The sequence below is a fragment of the Cydia amplana genome, chromosome 14, assembly GCF_948474715.1.
Source record: "Cydia amplana chromosome 14, ilCydAmpl1.1, whole genome shotgun sequence".
Taxonomy (NCBI): Eukaryota; Metazoa; Arthropoda; class Insecta; order Lepidoptera; family Tortricidae; genus Cydia; species Cydia amplana.
Genome location: NC_086082.1, coordinates 15,392,013 through 15,414,328, shown reverse-complemented (window position 1 = coordinate 15,414,328; position 22,316 = coordinate 15,392,013). Strand labels below are relative to the sequence as shown.

The 22,316-nt window shown below is 40.0% G+C and overlaps 3 protein-coding genes and 1 non-coding gene across 5 annotated transcripts in view; 2 read left to right on the top strand and 2 right to left on the bottom strand.

Moving 5' to 3' along the window:
• Nucleotides 1-808: 808 nt before the first annotated feature.
• On the bottom strand, nt 809-11,633 carry LOC134654174 (ubiquitin carboxyl-terminal hydrolase 16/45). 2 transcript variants are annotated; one of them, XM_063509621.1, is made up of 7 exons: nt 11,491-11,632; nt 10,473-11,317; nt 7,756-7,879; nt 7,109-7,259; nt 4,995-5,142; nt 3,326-3,430; nt 809-2,650 (listed from the first exon to the last, which is right to left on the bottom strand). In XM_063509621.1, the coding sequence occupies exons 2-7, from the start codon at nt 11,296-11,298 to the stop codon at nt 1,092-1,094; spliced, it is 2,913 nt and encodes a 970-aa protein (XP_063365691.1). In that variant the 5' UTR covers nt 11,299-11,317; nt 11,491-11,632; the 3' UTR covers nt 809-1,091. The 2 variants fall into 2 exon arrangements, with proteins under 2 accessions (XP_063365691.1, XP_063365692.1); XM_063509622.1 differs by lacking the exon at nt 3,326-3,430 and having other exon boundaries at nt 11,491-11,633.
• Nucleotides 11,634-11,915: 282 nt separating this feature from the next.
• The window catches only part of LOC134654226 (Golgi-specific brefeldin A-resistance guanine nucleotide exchange factor 1), a 59,733-nt gene continuing 49,332 nt past the window's right edge, over nt 11,916-22,316 (top strand). Inside the window, exons 1-6 of the mRNA XM_063509696.1 lie at nt 11,916-12,455; nt 15,774-15,892; nt 16,222-16,330; nt 17,560-17,721; nt 20,368-20,473; nt 21,914-22,110. Of these exons, the coding sequence (XP_063365766.1) occupies nt 12,155-12,455; nt 15,774-15,892; nt 16,222-16,330; nt 17,560-17,721; nt 20,368-20,473; nt 21,914-22,110 (994 nt within the window). The 5' untranslated portion in view covers nt 11,916-12,154. The remainder of the gene's footprint in view (nt 12,456-15,773; nt 15,893-16,221; nt 16,331-17,559; nt 17,722-20,367; nt 20,474-21,913; nt 22,111-22,316) is intronic.
• Nucleotides 13,561-15,428, bottom strand: LOC134654201 (tRNA (adenine(58)-N(1))-methyltransferase non-catalytic subunit TRM6). The gene is made up of 2 exons (XM_063509663.1): nt 14,092-15,428; nt 13,561-13,650 (listed from the first exon to the last, which is right to left on the bottom strand). The coding sequence occupies exons 1-2, from the start codon at nt 15,346-15,348 to the stop codon at nt 13,570-13,572; spliced, it is 1,338 nt and encodes a 445-aa protein (XP_063365733.1). The 5' UTR covers nt 15,349-15,428; the 3' UTR covers nt 13,561-13,569.
• On the top strand, nt 18,951-19,082 carry LOC134654395 (U11 spliceosomal RNA). The gene has a single exon (XR_010097327.1). It is a non-coding gene; the product is annotated as a U11 spliceosomal RNA (small nuclear RNA).

Sequence of the window (22,316 nt, the reverse complement as noted above, 5' to 3'; positions counted from 1 at the left end):
TTTTTTTTCTCTATGGCTGCGGCTAGGTTCGTGCGACCCTCATGCGAGTAACTACATATATATAATCGCAGTACATCTATGCACCAATCAGTACCTTAATTCATGTTATCAATTCCTTAGTTTATCTGCAATGACTACGTTTCGAAATGTACCGTCGGAAAGTTTAAAAAATCGCGAAATTTCCACATTGCAATATTTCGGAAATTTATAGGTTTGTACAGGGGTCTAAATTTTCCATTTCCAAAATGAAAAGTTTCCTAGTTCTTCGTAAATATTTCCTGAAATTTCCGGGAAATTTTCAAACTTTTTTGAAACTTTCCGCAACTAGCACATCTGTAAAGACTCGTATTAATAAAATGCATGATACCATACAAGTTTCAACCCATTCAGCGCTATGACTGTCGTTTTGCTTCTACGATGCATTTTCGCTACATACCGGGAAACCCATGTCATCGGCTATGACCGTAGCTTAGCAGTGAATGTGTTAAGAGGAGTGAGCTGGTATCCTAAAAACTTCGATTTCAAAGGCCTAAGGGCCGGTACAGACAGACTGCAACCCGACTGCAATTTGTGTGGGAACTGCAGTTGGCTTGCAGTTCCCAAGTTGCAATCCGTCTGTATCAGCCCTAAGAGATCAGGACAGTTGCCTCATCTACTGTCGAGATCTCAAAAATGTAGCTATTATTAATACTTTATAATGAAGTTTTCCGTTTAACCATTGAATCAGTGACAATTCAATTGAACAGTGAATTAAATCAATATGAAAAATTATATACATAAGTTAAAACTAAAGCGGTCGAAAGTCGAAACTACACCTCAAAATTAAAGAGGAAAACAGCTCACTTTTCCTCTTTAAAACTAGAGTAAGATATCAGTTAACGGTTTATTAATACGAGCATATATGTGTACATAATTGAGGCGTAGAGCCGTAATAAAATACGAAATATCGTCGCTACAGAGTTTCGGGGCGAGCTCAATGGTTACCTGTCCTAAGGATACAATAAACAAAACAGAGTAACACGGATCACCGGTAACCAACTAGGAAAAGGAAAAGCTAACAAGCTATATACAGCACGCTGGTTAAATTAGGCTTATAGGATCCTCTCGTAGAATAGTAGATAGGCCTGCGCTCTTAATACTTTGTCCTCGCTGACTTCTGACACCATGCTATCGGAGACGTAGTACCATTTGCCAGGCGGGGAGTCGGGCATTGGTGCTCCTTCACCGGACTCGTATCCGGAGAGTTCGGACTCTGAGTCAGGTTCTGGTGCATCTGAGGCTTCAGCGGCAGGAGGTGCTACATTAGCGCTCTTAGGTAAAAAGCCCCAACGAGGATGGTCGCGTCGTAATGGCGCCCGAACCTTCACATATGCAACATAATGCCCACCGTGCATGCCTCCGGAGTGCTCAACGACACCATATAGAGAGTATAGCACTTGTTCCTGTGTCCGGTTGATACCGGGCTGCTTGCGAAGCTTGTCCATAGCGCAGAACGGTGCTAAGTCCAAGATGGCCGGGAAGTCTACATGCTTGGACATTTTCCTGAACATACAGCGGGGTCCGAGCTGGAAACGCTTCAAATGTAGAATGAGGATAGCGGGTGCACTGGCCACTAAGAAGCGTTTAGTAGCGTTCGTGTAGACTGTTTTCCCTTTTTCCTGACCTTCGCGCTTAGTACAAGTGTCGCATCCGACTTTGTTGTTCCCAGTAAGCAGTTCCAAAGCTGTGAACTGGCTGAGGCAGGAGGCGACGCTGCATTCGTCCTCGTCGCTCACGTGGCGGGTCGTATTGCGGGAGTAGGACAGGTAATCCATGAGGCCTTTGTCATCAGCGCCTCCGAGCGTCGGCCGCGGTAACGGGGCGGGCAAAGCCGGGGCCGGAGGGACTATTAGATTTTCTTCCATATCTAGCTTGAGCTTATCAAGTTTGTTCGTGACTTCGACATGATTAGTCAATTCTGTTTCCGCTGGTTTCGCATCAGGCGGAGATTCATAACTGCTGTCTCCACTCTGTTCTAGCAACTGCCTTGAGCCGGCTACACTTATCCCTCTAGATACAACTTTATTGGTATACTCTGGAGCGAAAGCAATCCTGGACACAGGTCTCTCCGGTTCCGTTCCCGGACTTGGTTCTGTCAGCTCCAAATTGATCTCGCTTGAAAGCGAACTGGGACTACCGAGTTCCTTATTATCAGTAGGAGAGTCGACATGGTCAACCGTCTCTGTGGAGTTATGCTTAGTGGCTTCGGGGCTCGCTACTCCTGAGTCCGGATTGGATAGGTTCTCGAATGGTGCAAGAGGCTTGTATTCAAGCGGGACGGCCATAGTTGATGTAGATGAGTCGACATACTCTTTCCCATTTTCTTCTGGAGTTTCCTTCTCGGTTAAATGCACCGGGCTGGTCCGGATGGAGTCTGAGCTTATGACTTTTTCAGAATTATACCCGGATTCCATGTTGAGGTAATGGGCAAAGTTGGCAGCGGTGTGTGCGATGGCCTGGGTTCCGACGGAGGTGCTGTGCGTGTCGGCTCGCCTCGGGGCATCTTCTAGATTATCTTCTACATCGGCGTCTGATTGTTCGGATGAAGACTTGCCATCTTCTTTTTTAGAGTTCGCGTCGGTGGTGGTTTCTTCCTTCGACGTGGAATTACCTGAAATTAGAGTTGGTGAGAAAGGTTTACCTTTTAGCTTGATTTTTAAGATGTGAATAATCAGTAAATACGAATACTTAAATGGCCATTTAGACAATAAACATTAGTTACGCCTTCGATAATTACAGATTCAGTGGAAATAAAAAATAATGACCGAGTTACACACGGTATCACTTTCAGTATACGTAGATAAAAACCTGAAAAGTTTCCCAACTCACACAGGTTTTTTTGGATTGAATAGCGCAGAATGGATAGTTTTTAAGATCCTGTATAATGTATGATCGAGCGATATTCATTCGATTCTTATTGAACGCGACAGCCTTTATACAGAGAGACGGCTTACAGGACAGCGTGTTGATAAGAATATAATTATTTCTAAATACAAATTAACACACGATGATGACCTCTGATGTTCGCGCGGGTTCGTACCTGGTGCAAAGGTTGGCCTTCGCTATCCAACGTGGCAACGCGGCCAGTGTGATGGGCACCTTTGTACCCGGTACAGTTCGCGGAGGTCTTTTTGATTAGTTTATTTGTAGTTTATGGACTGTATATACCATTAACGAAATTTGCTGAATAAAGTATAACATTTGCAATAAACACACAAATATAAATAAATACAGTAAAAGTATGAGAATGAGCAATGTGGTAAGCGTGGTAAGCCATGCTATGCACCTTTGTTTTTGCGCGCCGCTTTCCTCGCCGCTATACGCTCCTTTTTGAGCTGGTGTTTCGAGGGCTTATTCTCTTCCTGACTGTTGTACTGGTTGTACATCTCCTCTGGAAATATGGGGTTTAGTCAGTACACAAATGCGATTAGGGGCAAGCTGGTAATGTTAGTACACATAGGGAATGTGTTGTTTATCAACTAGTTCGTGTTTCTTGTAAACAACATTTGCACCTTTCTTTTAAGGGAATTGAGGCACTAATTTGTTTTAATACAGCTGTGATAATTCAAAATAAAAATCGAAAATATGTCACAGCTATATTAATTATTTTTTCTCGTATAAAGTCCATGCTTCACAAATTTAAGAAAAACAATAAGGGTTAAAAAAAACAGTCACTCAGACAAGTATTTTACTGGATGTTATCGGAAAATATGTCTACGGATACGTTTAATTACTACATTTATCCATTTTATATTTCGTAGCTGAACTAGTTAGATCGTGATAATCTTCTCAATAAAGTCCAAATCCTATTATCTTTCCATAGTTTCCTGGGTAAGATCTACAGTTCTACACATACCTTGAAAAGCCAAATCCCTTATCAAACCAGAGGCTTTTCAGCGACCACGTTGCACTTCAAACATATGTTTAGGGTTTGCACGACGGATCCGAAATGTATGGGAAGATCCGCGGATCCGGATCCAGATCCGGATAATTCCATACATTCGGGATCCGGATTGCAAAGCCTACATATGTTCTATCATAAGTAAAATGGACATTTGTCATTCTTGAACTGGCTGTAAGCGTCAACAGCCTCACATGGCGACCCCGCCTCGGTATGAGTATTGTGTGTACACAGCAGTTTTGAATGATTCACGGTTAGTTTCACTAGACATATTGTCCGGGACCGTGATTACCTTTAGTATTGTCACAGAATAAGTAATAGTATTATCATACAGAACGGCCACGCACCGCCCCGCCCCGACTCGCATTACCTCGCCCCGCGACATGAATCTGGCGGACTTCTGGCGTGCTCTCAGTAAAGCGACTTACCCCCACATACACAATGACGCGTGTACAAACGTGCCGCGCAAATGATTTTTGATGTATGGCGTGTCCGCCCTGTCACAAAATAGATACAGTACAGAAGTCAATCACATGTATGTACTTCACTTTTCATACCTACGCGCGGCGGTCGCTCTAGGGTTGTCAACTATGATTTATGCACAAAAAACTATCGTGGTAGTGGCACTCGTATCTAGTAGTGGCCGGGCGGGGTGCTTACCTACCTACCTAACTGTTCTGTTTAACGTTATAACGAACCATCGAAATACAAGCAGATACCTACTTACCTCTCTGAAACCACTGGTAGCTTAAAAAACGACAATTCACCGTTTAATGTTGAATTTAAACAACCGTCCACTGAACAGTTATAATAACTTTTTTTTTGTTTCTCCATAATTGCACAAAAAAGTTCACAGACGCGTGTCTCAAGCGGTTGACACTCGCGCTCGCACTGGTCCCAACCGGTCCGAGATATCGTGTCCGTGAGCAGTGTCTATGTGTGCGTTGCTCGAGCGCACTTTGTATGTAGATTGATTTCTGTACTGTATCTGTTTTGTGGCCCTGTGGTATTGTTTTCGAGCTCCCGATATGTTCTTGTGTGTACATGTACATACCGTTGGGGGTTTTCCTGCGGACAACGGCTGGGGGCTGCGGGCGACAGGCGGCTACGGGCAGCGACAGGTCCAGGAAGTACTCCGTGCGGTCCGAGTGGTTGAAACACTCCTGACACTCCAGCGTCGACACCAGGAAGCCGCGGAACACCTGCGAGACGTAGAAAACAAACTACCATCATCATCTTCCTCGCGTTGTCCCGGCATTTTGCCACGGCTCATGGGAGCCTGGGGTCCGCTTGGCAACTAATCCCAGGAATTGGCATAGGCACTAGTTTTTACGAAAGCGACTGCCATCTGACCTTCCAACCCAGAGGGTAAACTAAGCCTTATTGGGATTAGTCCGGTTTCCTCACGATGTTTTCCTTCACCGAAAAGCGACTGGTAAATATCAAATGATATTTCGTACGTAAGTTCCGAAAAACTCATTGGTACGAGCCGGGGTTTGAATCCGCGACCTCCGGATTGCAAGTCGCACGCTCTTACCGCTAGGCCACCAGCGCTTTTTTCCAAAGTCGAAAACAAACTACCATAAAAAATAAATTTCCCAAATAAAACCGGCCAAGTGCGAGTCGGACTCGCGCACGGAGGGTTCCGCACCATCAACAAAAAATAGAGCAAAACAAGCAAAAAAACGGTCACCCATCCAAGTACTGACCCCGCCCGACGTTGCTTAACTGCGGTCAAAAATCACGTTTGTTGTATGGGAGCCCCACTTAAATCTTTATTTTATTCTGTTTTTAGTATTTGTTGTTATAGCGGCAACAGAAATACATCATCTGTGAAAATTTCAACTGTCTAGCTATCACGGTTCGTGAGATACAGCCTGGTGACAGACGGACGGACGGACGGACAGCGGAGTCTTAGTAATAGGGTCCCGTTTTTACCCTTTGGGTACGGAACCCTAATAAACTGACATCACTACATAGTATAAAACAAAGTCGCTTTCCTGTCTGTCTGTCTGTATGCTTAGATCTTTAAAACTACGCAACGGATTTTGATGCGGTTTTTTTATGAGTGATTCAAGAGGAAGGTTTATGTATAATTTGTTAACCCGTGCGAAGCCGGGGCGGGTCGCTAGTCGAAATATAAACTATAAATACAGAATTGAGAGCGACAGATTTCAATGGGACTATATAGTTCGTTTTTTAAGCATAAGAAAAAGACTACGCGATCTTGACGTGTCTTTTAATAGAAAAACGTTTTTTTTTTAACTGTTTAATAATAAAAAAAATAAAAATAAAAATTATTTAATTCAGAAAACAGGTTCCATAATTTGGTTAGTAACTATTAACTTAACTTAAGACCTATGTTAGAGAAATAAAAATAATGAATAATAAAAACACGTTTAGACGACAACGCAACGGTTTCACTGACTTGAATTTTTAGTCGCTATTGGCGACATGTACTATTGATGGCTTGGTTTTTTTTAATCAATAATTATTACTTATGAAAGCAAAATAATGTAAGTAATCGTATATGATTCATAATTATTACATATTTGCCGTGACTTATTTTTCAAGTGTTTTTCAATAAAAAGACACGTCAAGATTGTTAACCTTTTTTCTAATGCTAAAAAAACGAACTATAGTCACAGAATAAATAATAGTACTAAGTACAGAAGACTCACTCTCTAACACATCGCGTCAGTTGATCAGCACAGATATGGCCGCTAGGTGGCGACAGCGTCACGCGCGGCTTATGGCTTTCCCCAAAATTGGGGCCGAACGAATGTACTTTTAGCTACCTGTAGCAAAGCGACGAAATCGCAGAGTGAGACAAGCCTGCTATAGTAAACTGGCAATTCTTATTTCAGAAGAAGTACGTACGAATAGTAATTGTATATTAACTCACATTTATAGACGGGTCTAACGCGAAATTTATTCAATTACCTTTATATACCGACGTTTCGACACAGGTTTCACTGGTCATGGCCAACCTGTGTCGAAACGTCGGTATATAAAGGTAATTGAATAAATTTCGCGTTATAAATGTGAGTTAATATGTGTTCAAAACGCGAAGGTTTTAAATATTATATTGAATAGTAATTGTTTTCTCGATTTCATTTCTAGTAAATTTTGTAGCGACCCATAGAACAAATGAACATGTTCACTAACCTGTTCCGGCCTCAGCATGGTGTCAGAGGCCTGCTGGCCGTAGAACTTGACCTTCTGCTTGACCTCACCATCCACTTTTGAAGGGTCAACTTTAGAGTTCATGCCCAGGCTGTTGAGGATCACGGACTGGTAGCGCCTTAGGTCCTCTGATCTGGAAATTAGTACAATGATTGATTGAATAAGTCATTGGTATATTAGGATTTCTATTTCGGCAGTTTTGAAACAAATTGAGAAAGATATTATATGTTCTTAAACTTCCAAAGTTATCATGTACTAGCGACAGCAGCGACCCGCCCCGGCTACGTACGGGTTACAAAAAACCTTACCATTTTATACACCTAAACCTTCCTGTGAGCCCTACGTCCCTGATGTGGGACTAATGGACACCATTATCACCATCTTGTCAGTTAATATGATACATTTACACGCTTGCGCTTGGCAAGTCTCGACACACATTCACAACACAAGCGTGTGGGGTGTTTTTGATCAGATGACTGATTTTAGTTAACTAAAATACTCGCAACTCGACTAATTACTAACGTACCTAGTCCTAGGCTTTACAAATCGTGTAAATCGCATTCAAGCGTGTGTACAGGCTTAGAGCTACGTGTAAATGTAGCATTTACAAATCAATCTTTGGAACATACCTGACGGCCTCTAGAAGATGCCTCAGCAGCTCATGGGCGTCGTGCTGGTCGCCACCTCCGAACTGAGGCAATTTGTTCACCAGCGCCGAGAGCAGTTTGCGAGGCGTGTACACGCCACCTTCCCCTGAAAACAAAAACAGTTGTCATTGTTATATTATGATTTTTTTTAGGGTTCCGTACCTCAAAAGGAGAAAACGGAACCCTTATAGGATCACTCGTGCATCTGTCCGTCTGTCCGACCATTCCCCCCCTTTATCTCCGAAACTACTGGGTCTAAAATTTTGGAAAAAATACACAAAATAGGTCTTTAGATGACAGGAAAACCTATTAGAAATGTGCAGTCAAGCATGGATCGTGGGACTTATGTACGGAACACTCGAAACGCGAGTCCGACTCGCACTTGGCCGGTTTTTTGCCTAGGTCAGAAGTATCAAGTAGCATAATTATTACTGATCTATTTTGTGTATTTTTTTCAAAATTTTAGACCCAGTAAGATAAGATAAGATAAAAGATAGTTTATTCAAGTAGGCATAATTACAATGCGCTTATGAACGTCAAATAAAGCTAGGTAGACCGGCTCCAACCCTACACCTCTGCCCCGAGAAGATTTAAATCCCCCCTCAATTGGAGGAGGGTATCCCAATATGGGACCAGTAGTTTCGGAGATAAAGGGGGGGAGTGGTCGGACAGACTGACAGATGCACGAGTGATCCTATAAGGGTTCGGTATTTCCTTCTGAGGTACGGAACCCTGAAAATGAACTATAGGTGTCTAAAAACAAGCATTCAGGTACCAGTGTAATTTTAGTGCTCTTATCTGTCATAAGTGTCATAACTCATACGCATAACAATTAGCAACACAAAAAGTTAGTGTGTTATCTGCTAAATAACGCAATTCTTTTATCAATAAGGTATGTGATGCCTATATGTGTAGCATTATCACCTTGGGTGTATTAATGTCATTGCTATATGGGCTGTATGTTGTGTATATCAAGAATGTGGCTTATATGGAGTCCTATGCCTTTAATGGTAAAAGTAATTTACTTAAAACTTTATACATAAATCTTCCTCTTGAATCACTCGTCTATTAAAAAAAAATGTATCAAAATCCGTTGCGTAGTTTTAAAGATCTAAGCATACGTACAGACAGACAGACAGACAGCGGGAAGTGACTTTGTTTTATACTATGTAGTGATATAACATCTTATTGTACTTTTCTAATTCAGAATTGTTCACTGCAGTGGCAATGAGGCTTGAATTGAGTACCCATTGTATCCTATGTCCTTTTCCTATTAAGTATTTGTGACGTTCCACGGGCAAAGGTACCTTAAGGCTTCGTCACACAGGCGCGTTTCTCGATAGGGCGTGAGCGGGGCGCGCCGCTTTTACATATAAAACACTCACGCGTCGCCCGGAAAACGCGCCTGCGAGAAGGAACCTTTATGGCGGAATTGGCGGTTAGCGTTTATGCTATTATGATCAACGCTCTATCACTGATGTGGCGTCTCGCGACGTAAGCGCCAGCTGCCATAAGGCACCTTTATCCGTGGAACGTCACATTTGTTTGCCAACACTACCTATTACTAAGCTTAGGAAATTAGATCCAAACATAAATTTTCACATTTATGATATGTAGGATAACTTCCTGGCTTGATTACAGAACAATAGAGGTACCAAGACAGATACTGTTATCAATACATGTCTAATGACACGCAATACATATGTGCGTATATAAGACGTGTTTAAGACAAAGCAATGCAAACTGGGTCATTAGTCAGCTAATTATAATGAGTATCGTATTACAGGCAGAATTGCTATGAACTGTTGAATTAGAAATCGATGTTAATGACCTTTAAACCGAAGGATGTGATGTTAAAATTGTATTTTTACATGCTTTTATGTTCTGTAGGCCAAGGCCAAGACGGTTGCTCAAGACAGGAAGGCGTGGAAGGATCTTGTGGAGGCCCTATGCACCTCCGGGGTGCCCTAGGACAGACAACAACAACATGTTCTGTAGGTTGTTTTTAGTGTCTTACCATAACCGGTTATTTGCCAAAATGGAAACCAAAGGTAGTTTTGGATGAAACCAAATCTATGGCTGAAACATGATTGGTTGCTAGTTGTTTTAGCATCTCTGTTGCATCTTCCCAACTTTGACTTATTTTATGTACGAAGACAATATGAAATAGTCAAGAGTTTAGATTAAGTATTGGTATTTGGTCAACTGTTTAATCTGCAAATTTCAGTGATATATTATCAAAGCAACATAGTTGCTTTAAAAATGGTTAGTAGTAAAAAAAAAATGAATCTGACAATAAGGCATTTAGAGAGGTTTAATTTTCTGGGATTCCAAAAATCTTATTAGAATAGACCAATTCTTTGTTAAATTCTCATTAGCACCTAGTGATTTAATGTTATTGGAATGAAATCTAATTAGAATACACAGATTCGTTGATAATAAATATGAGCCTTAAATAGGGTACTTCGCCAGTAACTGGCCACCGGCTAATAACTGGTCACCCTAAACTAAAAATGAATTCTATTCTCCTATAAACAGAATTCATTTTAGTATAAGGTTTTAATAACTGGCCAGCCTTCAATAACTAGCCACCATAATCTAAAATAAATTTGGTTTATAGGTGAATAGAATTCATTTTTAGTTTAGGGTGGCCAGTAACTGGAAAATCACCCTAATCAAAAATGAAAATAGTTTCGTACCTGATTGCAAGTCTGACAAAGTCTCCGCCAATGTCCTAGTCAACGGGCCCCACTCGGACAGCTGTCCTGTGATAGGGGGCAGCTCCATCTCCTTCTCCCCATCCTGCTTCATGCTCAACTTGCCCCCCGGCAACGTGAACTGTTCCCCCGTCGCCGACATCTCTTGCAAGACTGGGAGCAGGTACGGCGTTTGCACCAAGCACTGCATGACGGAGTTAAAGAAACACGTATTTCCTAAGTTAGAGAGACCTCTCACTCGTTGTGCGGTAAAACCCATGGCTTTGTCTTTGCCTTTGAAAGTATAATCAGCTTTTATTATTGTCTCTGGCGGTGGCAGTTCGATTGGCGGCAAGGATTTCGTACTGCCACCAGATAAAGCCTGCTTTTTAAGATACTCGATACATTCGTGTAGCTTTTTCGCGCTAGTAGCAGTAACCTCATCATTGCAGTTGTAACAGTAGATTGCCCAAGTCGTGGTGTTGGCAGTTAGCGCGTGGGAGTCCGAGTGCGGGCGGTTGAAGTGGTTCAAAGCGTGCTGGTTACGAGCGCGGCCGCAGAGCTGCGAGCCACATCTTAAACACATCCACAGAGAAAGGTCCTCCACAAAATCTGGGTCAGACACCTCTGTCTTCGTACTCTTCAAACACTCTGCGCACTCTTTCTCGAAGCCTCCGACCTTCAGTGCCTTCTTCAGCCGAGTCAGGTCAACCGCTTTCGCGACGTGAGGACATGCGGACTTGACATTTTCGTCGCACGACTCCGTCGATTCGTCCGCATTCTCTCCTGGGTCGCCTTGTCTCTTTTTCCACTTAATCGTTTTTCCCATAACTAGGTCAGAAGACTGCCTGCAACACGTAACGAGATACGTTTATAGAATATCCGCATGGATACAAAAAGAGAAAAATGACAAATCTGTGTCGATAGCCATTGCACGCGTGACAACGCACTATATTCCCGAAAGTTAATTTATAGCAGCACTGATGCCAAATGTATATTAATACAAACGTACAACACTTACAGTTACATGTGAAGAAAGGTTATTAGACTTAATGCGTCGAAACTCCAGTTAAGTTCCGATCTTTCTAAATTTTGTCAAAAGAAAAGTAAACCACGACCGTCAGACATCTTAACAATGTCACCAACATAATGCAATTATAAAAAAAGTTTAGTTAAGGGGAAGTCAATCTTATTGTGTAAAGTTCTCGGAGCATTGGATTATAGGCAATCATTTAATACGATTGCATTAAAATAATTATTCAATTTAGATCAAAAATAGTACTTTAAGAAAAATAGATGAGTTGATTTTACTATCTAAAATAATTAAGACTCGTAGACAAAGAATAATCGTAATCTATCGATTAAACGACTGTCGATTGGCTAAAAAACCTTGTATCTATGTTGCAAATCGTCATTTTTTGCCACGACCTCTAGCGGGGAGTAGTAGCACTAAATTTATGAAACGTCAACATGATCGTGATGGAATTTGTTAATCAAATTGAAATATTCCACTAAATTGTGTATTATAAATGCTAATAAGTGTTTGTTTGATCAAAAATTACACAAGTGAGTTGTATCAGTACAAGCAGTGCAGTGCAAATATGTAGTTAAGCTGACGATCGCGCGCAGCAACGTAGTTTTCTAAGTGTTGATAGTTCTTAGCTGTACTTGAAGAAAGAGGCAGAATGTCGCTCCCTGGAAATGGAATCTTCGTGGTGCAGGGGGAGATGGCGATGCTGGTCACGGCGATGCGGCGGAGCACTCGCTGGGGCTCTCATTCCTTCCCTAATGAGGAATACGACGTCCTTATGCGTACCTTTCAAGATCTCAAAACTATATTGAACCAAGTGGATGACCTGAGATTGATAGACCCTCCGACGTATCTGGGCCCGTTTCTAGAAGTCATTAGAAGCAAGGAGACAACAGGACCTGTGACTAGCCTTGCTCTGTCTGCTATAAACAAGTTTTTATCATATGGATTGATAGGTAAGGAAATTTACACATTTTTTACAATGTTTCATGTCTATACTGACATAATTTCAAATTCAAATTTTCTTGTATATTTCAATTGAAGATTATTCAGAAGGTCTTGATACTCTTCACAAGTTTAACCCAGAGTTGTCTATACTCAAGTGATCTTTCTTTCACAGAAACACTATATGAATATAATTGATTTTTAAAAAGCAAAATGGCATTGAGTTTATCTTATCTTTAATGTGTACTTCAAATCAAGTACAAGCTAGCTGTTTTGACTATTATATTATCAAATGTGGCAAAAACCACTTCCCTTATTAAGGCTCAATTGCCTATGACGGATGAAAAAACAGATTCATTTAATTAACTCCGGCAAATAAAAATTAGAACATTTTTATAGGATGGGGTTTCCTATACCTTTTGTATTGGGTAGTATTACCTACACTACTACATTATTTTTAAGTATAGATTGCACTATACTGGCTTATTATTATACTTATACTAGCCTCGTCTGGCAAAAAAAATTTAAATAAAATATTTCCAAAAGAACCTCATAAGTCCCGGTATACTTTGTATACAAATTAAATTCAAGTTTTGAACTCATATTCTATAAAAGGTCTTAAGAGGATTAATCAATATATCTTGAGATTTACTGGTAATGCTTTTGGCATTAAGTCTGCCTTTTGTAGGATAAGTTTTTCTTTTGTGCAATAAAGATTAAATAAATAGATCTTTGATTAAAATTTCCACTGTTTTGTGGCTTTCCTGGATTCCTAAGAACCCATGGGATATTGTAACCAATGGTTACCTACCATAAAGATAAATCCTTATGTTGGAGATGTAAAAAAACATCTTACTGCTACTTCTAAACTTATCTGCCCCATCAGTTGCACAACCTCTAGCTGCCCAGAGGCCTATGAAAAGATCTCCTGTTCCATTCTAAATTGAATCTTTATTTTGACAAATCTAAATTGCATTTGACTTGGCACATTTTGACATCGGGGCGGCTAGAGGATAATAGTAAAAACAATAATCAATTTGTTTATTAAGTTCTTATAATACATTAAGAGTTTTAAAGCAATACATTTACATGTCAAAAGAAACTAATAAGTAGTTTTATTTAACTTCATTTAAGAACATAGCCGGTCAACAGGAATCCACTGGCTCCATTCATCATCACCTCAGGGTGTGTCCGGTCTGGCAGAACCTGAAAATAACAAGTCATTATTAACTAAAAACCTGAAAATAACAAGTCAGTATTAACTAAAAACCTGAAAATAACAAGTCAGTATTAACTTAAAACTTATCAGCTAGAAATTAAGAGTCCAGCTAAGCTAACTTTGGCCCAACTGGTTAAAGTGTAACTGAAGAATCAATTCCTATGAAAATATAATTATATTTTATTTATAAATATTTGAAACATACTAATGTTCAGTTTATAATGTTACATTCAATGAATTTTACTATAATTTGATAATAAGCTCAAATACTAAATATATCTCTTTTTTGTAAGTTAAATTTCTAACAACTCTAAAACGATGTATGCCAGCTTAAGGGTTAATAGAGTTTCTGATTCCAACAAGTATTAAATAGCAGATACAAACATAAAGCTTGGGTTATCTTTAAAATTAAAAGATGAGATATGCACCTGATAATTCCTCATCCAATTACAAGACAGCTTAAGTGCAGCAACATTGCTTCTTATCTTCAAATTCATATACATCTTCTGTAAGGGCTCAGCCACTGTATAGTGAATTGCAAATGGCCGCCCTGGCTTCACAAACTGCACCAGTTCATCAAATAAATTCTGCGGGTCCTCTTTACAAGCAATGACTAAAGAATCCGCTTTGCCTTTTAGCAATTCTGCCGCAGTAATATTGTCAAAATGCCATTTAGGTTTTTTAAACTCTTTTGGCTTATCATCATTTTCTTTTGTTTCTGAATTATCAGCTGTCTTTTCCTCTGTATCTAGTTTAGTTTCTGTATTCTCTTGTAAATTTTCTTCAAGTTTAGGTATTTTACTTTGAATTTCAAGACTCTCGGCCTTCCTTTTCAAGCTGTTATGCTCAGTTTTCTCATTTGTATCATGTGTGTCACAACCTTGGTAAAACTGTCTTAATACAGAGTAAATATTAACAGAGATACATCTACTTGATTGTTCTTCTTTGTAATTCATAGCTAACAATGCTTGTTTCTGTGACATGTTGCCTGGATGCATATGTATTAGTTTTCCATCATTAGATTCACCTATAGCACTCAATAATGCAGCAGCTAGCAAACCATTTGACCCGGAATCATATAAGAGATGGACTCCTTCCGATTGGATGTTAACGGCTGTAATAATTTGTGACAATGTATCAATGCGGATACTCTGTATTTTCCCTGGCTCCAACTTGTACATAATCTCTGATATCATACGCAGATTCGGCTTAAGGATTTGAATGTACTCGAAATATTTCTTCTCTTTTTTCCTTAAGTATTTTTCTTGTGAGAACTCAGTTTTATTTGAAAAAGTGTTTGAATTTGATATCAAAGTTTCTACAATGTCTGATGCCTTTGTAGCGTCGTTTCTCAGCTCCTCAATCTCGGAATAAGACAGTTTTTGCGATTGTCCGTCATCAATAATGTTTCTGTTGTCTGTACCCGATGTTTTGACATTAATTTCGTCTTTTAAATCGCCAGCCTCTTCTGCTAACTGTACAGAAAATTCCTTAGTCCTTTTCCCACCTTTTGGTATTAGTTTAAACACAGAATGGAACCGGCAGCCTTCTATACCAGTTAGATTAACGTTATCGCGTCCAATGTTGATACAAGAGTTCGGTTTATTGAATTTGTGTAGCTTCCTATAGTTTTGCTTCTGTATAACTATGTACTCCCCCACACGTATCGTGTTGTCTGGCGTCATTTTATTATTAATTTATATTTGATAAAGTTAATACTTCTTATTTATACATAAAACTATATCATATCGTGAACTAGTAGTAGTAGCACGTCACTCAATTAACATAACCTCAAAAATTAAACGTCACTTTGCCGTCCCGCGCCGTTTGAGCTACGTTTTAAGACGTGTAGATTGTAATTTACACAAATCGGTTAAATTCATTAAAATCTTTCAATTAAGAACTTCTAAATTATTTAATTCTTCTATTAATATTGAATACATTGTAAGTAATTTACGAGGTTGCTAAAACTATCATATATATATCTGTGCAGATGGCGACACTGATGCTTGTTTACAAATAGCACACAGTAGCGCCATCTGTACGCAAATAAAAATGTTCAGATTTTGATTCCGTTTTGTAACTTTTTATTCTACACTTTTAATTTCAGATCCGACGCATCCAAGTGTGCCAGCCACCGTGGAAGACATCGCTGATGCGGTTACGCACGCACGGTTTGTCGGCACCGACCATTCATCGGACGGTGTTGTGCTTATGAAAATATTACAGGTATCACTACAAAAATCACCATTTTTTAATCATTAGTCTTGTGATAAGGAATACCATACTTTTACTGGAGAAAAGCCTCCTCCAGGCACCTCCAAAACAAATCAAGTACAGGAGACCCCTTTTTATTGGCGTGAATGTGCCTTTTGTACGCTAAGTTTTTCTTTTGTGCAATGAAGTTTAAATAAATAAATGTGAAGTTTATTTTTTTAATTTACGCAACAAGGCAGACCCGCCAACGCGGATGTCCAACTTCTTACAATTTAATCATTTTAATCTTATTTTCTACCAGACTATAGAACTACTAAAAACTGTGTTATTATGTTTTCCAGGTTTTGCGTACACTAATGCTGAGTCCGGAAGGCGCCATGCTGACAGATGACAGTGTTTGCGAGATCATGCTGAGCTGTTTCCGCATCTGCTTCGAAACCAGACTCACAGGTAGCTGAAACTGCACGAAAGTATTTTATTTTTATTTATTTTATTTTATTTATTTGGAGATCCAACAGCTATGACCTATGACATTAACATAGAAATTTTAGTAGATACAGGAAGCCAATTATAGGAACTCACAGACTATACCCAGACTGACTGATATCCAGAATTAGGAAGATTAAAATGATAGTATGTATAAGATATTACTTTTTTAATTATAGGTAAAAATATGATTGAAAATATAATAATATGGAGACACCTAAATAAAGTATCTTATTCTGGATATGAGTACAGAAATTGAATGTAAAATAAAATGAATAACTAGATGTCGCTAGTAGTCGAAACACTTCGACAACGCTATTAACGCGATACCTAAAGCTTTGGATTCCTCCGAAAACGGGGTGCCGTCATATTACGGCCGCTATATAGCGTTGACTGACGTCACTAGAACGTTGTCTATGTAAACAAGATGGCGCGGTTTCCTAGACGGCGTTACGTTACGTTGATTGTCAACGTAACGTAAGATGACGGCCGTCATGACCTTGTCGATAGTTTCGTGAACGTTTTATTAGATAGCGGTGACGCCATTTTGAATAAATGACACGAGATTTGAATAAATGATTTCGTACTACGATTATTTTCCTCTTCTGATGATATTTCATCCTCCAAGTAAATTATAGATGATCAAGCAAATCTTGTCAGTAGGAAAAGGCGCGAAATTCAAATTTTCTATGGGACGTTATCCCATCGCGCCTACATTTTTCAAATTTGCCGCTTTGACCTTGGTGTTATGACGCCGTGGTACTTTCCACATGTCGCCACCGTAAAGACGGCCGTCTTTTGCTGCTGCTATATGACGGCACCGTTTTCGGAGGAATCCAAAGCTTAACAAACAACTAATCTGCTGGCCCCGTAGACAACATGCCAATCGCTAACGCTACGTAGCGAACGAAACGCAGCTGTCACTGTTACACTAATATGGAAGAGTGATAGAGAGACACAAAGCAATTCGATGGCGAAGCGCAAGCGATTTTCACCGTGGCTAGGCCGCCTCGTCTCTATATTACTTGCAATTGTATGCAAAAAATACGCAAGGAAGTTGTAACCACGTGCTAGTCTGACTAGCACGTTATTATTTCGCGGATTAGGAAAGTAATATGTACTTTTGTTTTGATTGATATGGATTTCCGCAATAAACGCTTCATTCTACCATCTCCATTAATGTATGTTTTCAGAGCTCCTCCGCCGCAACGCCGAGCAATGCCTCCGCGACATGACGCAGCTCATCTTCATGCGGCTGCCGCAGTTCCCCGCCGAAGACAACGCCGCTTTCGCAGCCGCCGCACTCTCGCTGAACAAGAGAGACAAGCCTAAGAAAAAGATTACCTCGGCTAATAGTAAGTATGGCTGGTCAAGCAGATCTTGTCAGTAAAAAAGGCGCGAAATTCAAATTTTCTATGGGACGATATCCCTTCGCGCCTAAATTTTTCAAATTTGCCGCCTTTTTCTACTGACAAGATCTGCTTGACCAAGTATATCTAACAAACCGTTTGACTTTTCATTCCCTGGAATCAACTTCGAATTTTAGGACAGACTTTCCCTCTTTGTGTGTTCTATCACTCGTAATGGGGTGTGAAATTTTATTGACTCGCGCGTTTACTTTTCGGTTAAGATCGGTATTCCTAGGATAGCGGTGCCGTCATATAGAGGCCGTCTCCATACGGCTAAATATGGATGTCGTAGTATTTGTATGGAGACGGCCGTTATATGACGGCACCGCTTTCGGAGGAAACCAAAGCTTTAGGACATATTATTGTATTCGTTATAAGATGACGTCCACGCACCATCACCATTTATCTATCCAGACAAACCTGTCATAATACTTAGTCTTTAACGCCATCTGTATTTTACATGGCAATCATTGTCCCTTAAGCTTTGGATTCCTCCGAAAACGGTGCCGTCATATGACGGCCGTCATATAGCGGCTGCAAAAGACGGCCGTCTTTACGGTGGCGACATGTGGAAAGTACCACGGCGTCATAACACACCGTCATCCACCAAGGTCAAAGCGGCAAATTTGAAAAATGTAGGCGCGATGGGATAACGTCCCATAGAAAATTTGAATTTCGCGCCTTTTTCTACTGGCAAGATTTGCTTGATCATCTATAATTTACTTGGAGGATGAAATATCATCAGAAGAGGAAAATAATCGTAGTACGGAATCATTTATTCAAATCTCGTGTCATTTATTCAAAATGGCGTCACCGCTATCTAATAAAACGTTCACGAAACTATCGACACCGTCATGACGGCCGTCATCTTACGTTACGTTGACAATCAACGTAACGTAACGCCGTCTAGGAAACCGCGCCATCTTGTTTACATAGACAACGTTCTAGTGACGTCAGTCAACGCTATATAGCGGCCGTAATATGACGGCACCGTTTTCGGAGGAATCCAAAGCTTTAAATGTTAAAACTATTGAAAATCGAACAAAATCCAACCACCTTTAGTTCAAATTAGTCCCAACATTTAACGCTAGATGTCGCTGTACCCCCCGCTGCCTCACGCTATCGTTAGTCCCCCGTAGCTTCTATAAGAGTAATGTCAACCGGCCGCCATGTTTAAAAAGGGTGTTTGCCGCTTTGATGGCACGTCGGCCGGCGACGGTCGGCGGAGTATGGTTATCAAGACATACGCAACACGTAATTTTTTTAACGGTGAGGCAGTTGGCTACCCCTTATGTACCGGCGCCTCCTCTGTTTATTAGCTACTAGCGACCCGTCCCGGCTTCGCACGGCTTAACAAATTGTACATAAACCTTCCTCTTGAATCACTATCTAATAAAAAAAGCGGCCAAGTGCGAGTCGGACTCGCCCATGAAGGGTTCCGTATTTAGGCGATTTAAGACGTATAAAAAAAAAACTACTTACTAGATCTCGTTCAAACCAATTTTCGGTGGAAGTTTACATGGTAATGTACATCATATATTTTTTTTAGTTTTATCATTCTCTTATTTTAGAAGTTACAGGGGGGGGGGACACACATTTTACCACTTTGGAAGTGTCTCTCGCGCAAACTATTCAGTTTAGAAAAAAATGATATTAGAAACCTCAATATCATTTTTGAAGACCTATCCATAGATACCCCACACGTATGGGTTTGATGAAAAAAAAATTTTTGAGTTTCAGTTCGAAGTATGGGAAACCCCAAAAATTTATTGTTTTTTTTCTATTTTTGTGTGAAAATCTTAATGCGGTTCACAGAATACATCTACTTACCAAGTTTCAACAGTATAGTTCTTATAGTTTCGGAGAAAAGTGGCTGTGACATACGGACGGACAGACAAACAGACATGACGAATCTATAAGGGTTCCGTTGTTCCATCAAAATCCGTTGCGTAGTTTTAAATATCTAAGCATACATAGGGACAGACAGACAGCGGGAAGCGACTGTTTTATATTATGTAATAATTTAATTTTCTTAGCTGTGACATTTTGATGTTCTAGTCCAGAAATCCTTATTAATTGTTTTTTTGTAAGTATAAAAAAAGACAAAAAACTCGCTAAATAGTGCTTTTAGTATTTTCAAATTTAAATTGGAACAGAGTTGTACTTTGATTTGAATCGGAAAATAATTATAACCATATTTTCTTCCCTGTTCACTTCAAATTTAACTGCCATTTCTTGTACGGTGCCTTAAGATGCTATTAGGCAATGAACAACCAAACTAATAGGGAGTATTACTGCAATGTTTTGCCGCCAGAGTGCAGCACTAGTGACTTAAGTATACCTACCATAGAGTAACTTATACATACTGTACCTTAAACTGTTTTTTGACAAGTTTTCACAGACAATCAAATATGACATTGATACATCAAGGCGGTTTGTTTACAAAGTTTCGACCTCTCTTCGTTTGTGGTAGACTTATAACTTATTGTGGGAGTGACGCCACCTACGCAAGAGTTCGAATATTATTACGCGTATTCCCTATTAGCTAGACATTTTATCGATTCATCTGTTATTTAACTATTTTTTACTCAGGTACTAACTCGCTGGAAAGGAAATCATCAATGACTGAGCCTGCCAGCCCGACTGTTGACCCAGAAACGGACGCGGAAGCTAAAAAGGCTGACAGCCTTCGAAATAGGTACGCATTATTTTTATTCTATGGATCCACCTTTTTAGGGTTCCGTACCCAAAGGGTAAAAACGGGACCCTATTACTAAGACTCCGCTGTCCGTCCGTCCGTCCGTCCGTCCGTCCGTCCGTCCGTCTGTCACCAGGCTGTATCTCACGAACCGTGACAGCTAGATAGTTGAAATTTTCACAGATGATGTATTTCTGTTGCCGCTATAACAACAAATACTAAAAACAGAATAATATAAAGATTTAAGTGGGGCTCCCATACAACAAACGTGATTTTTGACCAAAGTTAAGCAACGTCGGGCGGGGTCAGTACTTGGATGGGTGAACGTTTTTTTTGCTTGTTTTCTTGTTGATGGTGCGGAACCCTCCGTGCGCGAGTCCGACTCGCACTTGGCCGGTTTTTTTTAAACCACAATGGACAAGATATATACTTGGTCAACCAGATCTTGACAGTAGAAAAAGGCGGCAAATTTGAAAAATATAGGCGCGAAGGGATATTGTCCCATAGAAAATTTGAATTTCGCGCCTTTTTTTACTGACAAGATTTGGTTGACCAGCTATAAGTTCGAAGCGTGTATCTGTGACGTCAAAAAATAATGTAAAAGGGTATTTGACTACTAGTCAAATCAGTTTATCTTTTCGAATTGTCAAAACGGTTTTGCTAGTATGGAATGAAACACTAACATGTGACGTCAGAGTCAAATTACCTACTCTTTATAGTTTTATACGGGTTTTAAAATAGAAATTGTATCTAAAAATAACTGCCGTCTACGTTTTATTTTATGCATGGTGTAACATAATTTGTTTTAAATACAGTCAAATACCCAATTTAAATTGTTTTAGCTATTTTGGATGGAAATCTTTTCATTCAATACAATGTTTTGTTTTATTAGGAGATTTTTTTAAGCAGTAATCTATCAGAGAGGCATGTGTTATTTTAATGATTTTCAAATAATAATAAAGTGAAATAAGGAATTCTAATCCTGTATGCCGATAGACTACCATGACGCCTATTTTGAATGTAGCTAATTAATATAGGGCAAAGGTCACCAAATGGCATTCCGGAACGCCGACCTATACATTATATTATGTGCATAATTAATAAACTCACGTAGAAACGGACCGCGATGGTCATTTTATTTTAAACTAGCGACCCGCCCCGGCTTCGCCCCGCCCCGTTAACAAATTATACATAAACCTTCCTCTTGAATCACTCTATCTATTAAAAAAAACCGCATCAAAATCCGTTGCGTAGTTTTAAAGATCTAAGCATACATACAGGCAGACAGACAGACAGACGGCGGGAAGCGACTTTGTTTTATACTATGTAGTGAAATCGGACCCCTGTAGAAACTAATTGGTGATCCCTGATATAGGACCAACATGTCTAAAATACTGTACTACTTACTTGTATAAAATATTTATATATTTTTTTATATAGCCAAGACAAAAACCTAATAAACGAAGCGGAAATCACCATAGAGCCAGTGGAATCGATCAAGAGTCCAAAGAAACATACACGCCACTCCTCTATGGATCTGGCGACCACAGACAATTCGTCTATAGCACAACTTGTTGAGAAATGCGTCAATGCTGACGAGACAGAGACAGAGAGAGCGGCGGAGGAACCTGCAGAAGGTGAGGGAAAGAGAAAACAAAATAGTTATTTTTTTTAACACAAAAATTGTATTGGTTCTGGTATTCCACCTGTCCAATTTCTTTGGCCAGTATGTATTTGCCTCTCACATTTGACTTAGTGACAGAGTGAGACGCAATGCACATTGGACCAGGAAATTGGACAGGTGGAATACCAACCGAAGCCTCAGGGCTGCCATAAACAGTGA